The sequence below is a fragment of the Vigna radiata genome, unplaced genomic scaffold, assembly GCF_000741045.1.
Source record: "Vigna radiata var. radiata cultivar VC1973A unplaced genomic scaffold, Vradiata_ver6 scaffold_169, whole genome shotgun sequence".
Lineage (NCBI taxonomy): Eukaryota > Viridiplantae > Streptophyta > Magnoliopsida > Fabales > Fabaceae > Vigna > Vigna radiata.
Window position 1 is genome coordinate 54942 of NW_014542363.1, and position 6230 is coordinate 61171.

The window sequence follows — 6230 nt, forward strand, 5'->3', positions numbered from 1 at the left end:
AGCAAAGATTTGAAGAATAATTTTGTTTATGACGAAAATTTCTGACTCAAAAGTTACTTGCTCACACCAGTAATTTGTTGTTGCAAAAAAGTTTAAATGATATTTTATCAAACTTTAACTAAAGGAACCATATTATTAGGAACCAAACAATCTTAAGCAGGCACAGTGAGATGGAAGAAATAGAAAGCAGAGAAAAGTAAGAGAGATGGTGGTGCTAGAAAATGAATGAATATATACAAATGATGTGCTTGAAACTAATTGTTTCAAGGTTACAGAACCAAGTGATTGGATTCCACAGTGGAAAAACATAAAGGAGAAGAAGGGGTAGAGAATTTACAAGCCATTTTCTCTAGCGTGTGATATGATGGTGTTCCTACTTCACTAAACTAAAGTCGTGTCACACTTCCTAGTAAGCCCTTTGCATCTTTCACCTCTTTCACTGTACAAGAAAAGATGGGCGCATGTGTGATGGCTTTCTCAAGAATAAGACTTAACCAAGCCAAAGTTCACAAAAGATCTGGACTTGAAAAGACCACTAAACAGGGATCTGGAGGGAGAATCCTGAGGAACAGATTTCATCTCTGAAGGGCTACCCTTTACTTTAAGGATTGTGTTTCCTATTGTTTGCCTAATGGATTCTATGGTCTTCAAATCAACAGGGAAACCAGATGCCCCGCGAACATAGAAAGTGTTAACAGCTTTGCCTCCTTTTGTGGACACTTCTGCCCTTGTAACTGTGAGGCTATTCTCTCTGAAGATACGCGTGACATCAGATAGAAGTCCAACTCTGTCGGTGGTGCAGAGTTCTAGCTTCAAACCCTGAATCAGGATCAAAAATAACAAATTAATAGTCATATAAAATAATAGGAGACCAACAAAACAGTAGGTAGATGGAGAAACAAACCAATAATACCTAACTGGCAATTGTCTAGAGTATATAAGAACAGACATTTTGCGGTCCAGATGATTTCATGACAAAGAATGAAGATTAAGGAGAATTATAGAGTAAAGGATACTAATCAATAATATAAAAATATGAAAGGGTACTGTTTGTTTCCTGAAATTTTACTTAGGTTCTTGCAGAGCCAAGAATAATGTGACAAATACTCAAATTAGCATACTTAATAACCAAACGAAAAAGAAATCTAGTTGAACAAGTCTATTTCAACCCCAATAAGAAAATCAATTTGGTTGTGGGACATAACAACTGTAGTCAAAGTCCACCAACTGCATTTCAACTAATCTTGGACCACTACTAATCACATGATATAAAAAATACAAGGGTCACAGTTCAGCTTGAAGTTTGGGAGAAGGTTAAGAATAAATCACAGCACAGACAAAATAAGGCCTCACAGGCAAGCCCAACAATGAAGAACATGGCTGTAGGAATTACGTGAGGAAATATAAATCAAGAAAGCTCAACTTCAGTAACATTAAGCTACTCACGTCAGAAACTCTTCTCTCAATTGCAGCTGCAAGACATTGTATAACTCTTTGTCTTTCTGCATCTGATTTCACAGGGGACCCGTCAATATGCTTGATGTAATATTCCTGAACAAGCAACCGTAAAATATTTAGCTAATGTTCTTAAAAGACCAACATCTAGCACCAAGCAACAAATGGAATCTCACGTCGTGTCCATGTGTGTACGTTCAGAACAAAGTGGTAAATCTGATATACCTGATATGCTTCCGGCCCCTCAGCATCGATATTTGCATGAAAAACCACATACTCCATGTCTGTCAAAGTACAAACTATGTCGAAGAGAAGCTTTGGCCTGTCCTTACTCTGAATAGTTACTACTGAATAATCATTGTCAGACCAATTCACAACATTCACATTTGGTCTTTGCTTCTCATCAAAGCCATCATCATTATCTCGTTCATAATCCCTATCAGCAAACATCATTTGGTGAAGCCTTCTCTCAGTGTGTGTGACTTCATCTGTCACAACAGTTTTAGCTCCCCTCTTCTTGTTGCCACCACCAAGCACATTGCATAGAAGTTCCTTGATCATAGAGAGCCTCTTAGGGTCAGTGATAGCTGATCCGGTTTCTTCATCTGTCACGTGCATTACAGCGGCTGCCCTGGTGTTGTGAGTCCACACCTCTGCATTCACTATATTGCACTTGAGGTTGGTCAAAACAGCACTGACTTCTGAAAGCAATCCTGGCCTATCACTTCCCATAAGCTCAATTGCTGTGTGGTCCATTGTTTGCTCAACCCCAACAGATCTAATGGGAGAAGTCACACAAGATTCGGGACCGAGAGACTAAAAACATAAATGCCACCAAACACATGGTCAGTGATTGTTTGATAAAGGCAGAGAAGATAAAGTTCACCAAATGAGACACCCACCTTTCTAATGTAATCCAAAATGGCCTCGTCAGTAACCTTGTTTCCATCTTGTCCAGTAACATTAAAAACTGGTACAATAAAATAAATTACTCGATTTTTCAACACCCATCCAGAACTTATGATTAACAATGTATTTGTAATAGAAATTAATTAATATCAAAGAAAATAATTACCATCCATGAACCATCCACCATCAGAAGATATGTAAGCCTTGGTTATGATGAGGTTTAGATCAGTGAGGATCTGTACAACTTCAAGAAGTATTCCATGCTTGTTTGCACTATCAACCTGCAAAATTAAATTCACTCTCAACAACCAATCAAATAAAGTGTTATCAAACCAGGCAAAAGTTCTTCAATCATAGAAGCATGAATTGCAGTCCAGAAAGGGAAGAAGGAACTAGAAAACATTTAAAAAGGAGAAATAGGCATAGGCATACCCGTATAACAGTGGCATTCTTGCAGGATTCATTATCGATTACAACCCTGACAAGACAAGACAACATGTGGACAAATATGTGAGGACGGAATCATTTAAATTCTCTATCCTTTTCCCTTTGTTTTCCAAAGTCGAAGACTTATTTTCTTTCATCAAATGGGAAGTGAAAATTGGTACCTGGGGGGGTTCATTCTCCGGAAGAGTTTCTCGTATTCATCATCCATGTAGTGAGAGAAGCTCATGTTGACCTCCGACATAAAAGCTATGAGAGAGAAAACAAACCAATCAGAGGACGAAACATGGCAATAACAGAACCCCCATAGCCAATGAGAATCAAAAGCAAGACCAATAAATATATACAGAGAGAGAGAAGACAATGATGGAAAAAACCTCTTTGCAAAATACTAAAACACAGCACAGTGTGTGTGAGAGAGAGAGAGTATAAGAGCTGGGGACAAGAGGCTGAGGTGGGTAAAAGAGAGTGGCCAGTGGTAAAGAGATGAATAAACACAAAAGAATAACCGAGCAATGAAGAAAACCAGAACCCAAAAAAGTCGTTTGGTACGAATAAGCCTCGTGCTGTATGATTAGCTGTTAATATGCTAAAAGAAGGAATCACAAAACAGAACCCATTAGGACAATGAAACCATGTGAACAATAATCCACCACACACACCTCATAGTCAGAGAGAGAGAGAGAGAAAGCTCGTAGATTATGGAAACAAAGAAGAAGAAGAAGAAGTAAAAAATCGCCCCAAATCAACAGAGTTCAACTAATTGGTTACTCAGAGCGAAAGCCTTCAAATTTCACAACAAAACAGAAAACACAGAATTGTACACAACATATCTTGCTACCCAATTGCAGACACAATTCCTCTCCCCCAAAACAAACATAGAGATTCACAAAACCCAGAAAGCAAAAAAGGGAGGGAAACAAAAACAAAAAAAGAACAAAACTTCAGAATGCCCAAAACAAAGAAACAAGATTCCAAGAACAAAGCACGAGAAACCCATAACAAATCAAAAGCAAAAAAAAAAAAGAAAAAAAAAAACACCACGAACACGACCTACCCATTGGAGTTTCTGAGGATTCGTGATCTGCCACACAACACCACACCAAAATTTTCGTAGATTCTCTCTCTTGCAAACAAAGTGGCTCTGCGGATGTGTTGTTGCTACGAAGCAACAAACAGTACATATATATAATAATAATACGAAAAAATATGAGCGTGTTTATATGAATATAATAATATGAACACCCCACAGGGATCTCACACCCGCACCTTCAATCTTCTCTCTATAACTTTGGAAAGAAAAAGTAATTTAAGTAATTATAAATTGTCATAACAGTAAAATAATAGTTTTTTTTTCAATATAAAAAATTATTAACAGAAAAATGAAAAAAAAAGACCCCTCTAATAAAATCAGAACCTCCCCGACACGATGCTCCAAAACCTGCAATTCCGAAAAGTACCCAAAAAAATCGCAAACTCTCTTTCCTTTTTTTTTTTTTTTTTTTTCTTTCTCTCTGTCTGTCACCTTCTCTCTCTTTCTCTTACCCGTTTCTGTTACTATTGGAAAACAGTATTATGTGTCGCTATTTTTAATTTTATATTATTTAGCCAAAAAGGGTAGAGGGGAAGGAAAAGAGCCCCGGTGCATGTTAGCAAGGCGGGTTTTTTTTAGGGGGTCCTGCTAGAGTGCACGTAAGGTTGAATGAACATGTGTGACGCGAATGAATGAATAAATAGTGGATTTAGTTTAACTGTTTGATTGAGTTGAGTTCTAATTTCTTAAAATTGTTTTGTAAAATAAATATTTGAAATAGGTTGTCCAAAACTATAAAAAAAAATCTATTTCATGACGTTACTTAGAATAGAATAATTCGTGTATTATTAATGCAATCCTTTACATAATTAATCAATTATGAATTAAAGTAACTTATTTTTAAAGTATTTCATGTATATTAAAAAATTTAGTATCACTCAAATACTATATTAATGATGATTTATATATTTTTTTTTAATTTAATGACAAACTTTTAGTTAAGGATAATATGAAACTCATGTTATCTTGATTTTATTATTGATATTATTAATAATTTATTTTATTGAAAATTTGAAGTTAAAATAAAGATATTATTTTTTGAGAAAATAAGAGTTAGGTCACATCAAATTTCACTTAGGATATGTTAGTATATCTCAAAGTTTTATATTATTTAAGAGACCAAAAATAATTTATAAACAAAGTCTCAATAAGATTTATAAAACCTTTTATTAACATATTATGGTATGGTATAAAATATATTTATCTTGACGTTTATTAGGAAGATCTCATAAAACTCTCGTCAACATCAAATATTTCTTAAAAAAACATGCTAAACTTTTTATATGCCAGCATGCATCTTGACATGTCTTTTATTACTAGAAAGGCTATATAATAAATCAAGTTAACTATTAGGATGTTGCTTAAAGAAAATATAGATGTTTAATGCTACATGGAGTGTGTTTAATATTACATCGAGTGCGTTTCATGCTATATGGAGTGCATTTAATGCATCTTCATTTTTTTATGTGAATAAACGAAAGCTTTAAGATGAAGATTTTAGTTCAAGATTCTCAAGAGACTAAAAAGAACACTTTATAAAAAGCATTCTTCCAAGTTAAAGAAAAATAAGAGGTGATATATAGTTGTTAGAATGCTACTCACTGAGTTTTATGAGCCCTAAGCTTCACAAGAACACGGTTTGTGTTCAATATATAAGCCATATATTTGTCAAAAGGTGCTAATTCTCTATATATTAAGCAAAACTTCGTGATCGTTTAGATCAATCAAACCTGTATAAAAACCTTTTTGATGGAGAATGTTTTGAGGATGCTCCTTCAACATAAGACGATCTTCCAATGTTAATGAAGCTTCTTTAAAGGGTGGACTTCATATGAATAATGATAGTAGTGGAAGAAAATAGAGATGAAGATGTTGGTGTTTTATGGTCTTGGTAGATGTCCTTCTAGGAGGTTAGGCCAACCATGAAAGAGAATGTATGAAGAAGTCTAGAAGAAGACAATTTCATAAGGTAAGAACTCAAGAAGAGAAGTCTTGCAATTTTGGCAAAAAGACTTTACATTCAATCAAGTTCTAAGGATTACAAAATGATGTCTCCTTTTATAGGTGAAGGTGAAGGCTAGAGTACTTAAGAGCCTTTTCATCATTTAATGAGAAGCCTCATCATTAAATGAGGAGCCTAAGCATTAAATGAGAAGCCTCAACATTAAATATGAGGAGCCTTATGCTTTGTAACTAATTTAGTCAAAGCATTTAATGCAAAGGCTCATTGTAACTATAACTCCTTCCAAAACCAATTCTTAACCTATTTCTAACCCATTTATAACTCTTAAAGCCACCAAGCCTTCTAAACAAAGCTAAAGAAAGTGTC

The 6230-nt window shown here is 34.9% G+C and overlaps 1 protein-coding gene across 1 annotated transcript; it reads right to left on the reverse strand.

The window, feature by feature from the left end:
* Window positions 1-209: 209 nt before the first annotated feature.
* LOC106779862 (ACT domain-containing protein ACR4) lies at window positions 210-4114 on the reverse strand. The gene is made up of 8 exons (XM_014668072.2): window positions 3866-4114; window positions 2973-3057; window positions 2797-2842; window positions 2531-2645; window positions 2358-2425; window positions 1681-2271; window positions 1447-1551; window positions 210-819 (listed from the first exon to the last, which is right to left on the reverse strand). The coding sequence occupies exons 1-8, from the start codon at window positions 3990-3992 to the stop codon at window positions 478-480; spliced, it is 1479 nt and encodes a 492-aa protein (XP_014523558.1). The 5' UTR covers window positions 3993-4114; the 3' UTR covers window positions 210-477.
* Window positions 4115-6230: the final 2116 nt, after the last annotated feature.

What these genes read in the sequence shown, in the direction of transcription:
- LOC106779862 (XM_014668072.2), bottom strand. Translation starts at nt 3,992, where the DNA reads ATGTACTGTTTGTTGCTTCGTAGCAACAACACATCCGCAGAGCCACTT. An exon ending in CGGAGAATGAACCCCCCCAG is followed by an intron (nt 2,843 to 2,972) that starts GTACCAATTTTC and finishes TTGTCTTGTCAG; the next exon opens with GGTTGTAATCGATAATGAAT. An exon ending in TTGAGAGAAGAGTTTCTGAC is followed by an intron (nt 820 to 1,446) that starts GTGAGTAGCTTA and finishes ATCCTGATTCAG; the next exon opens with GGTTTGAAGCTAGAACTCTG.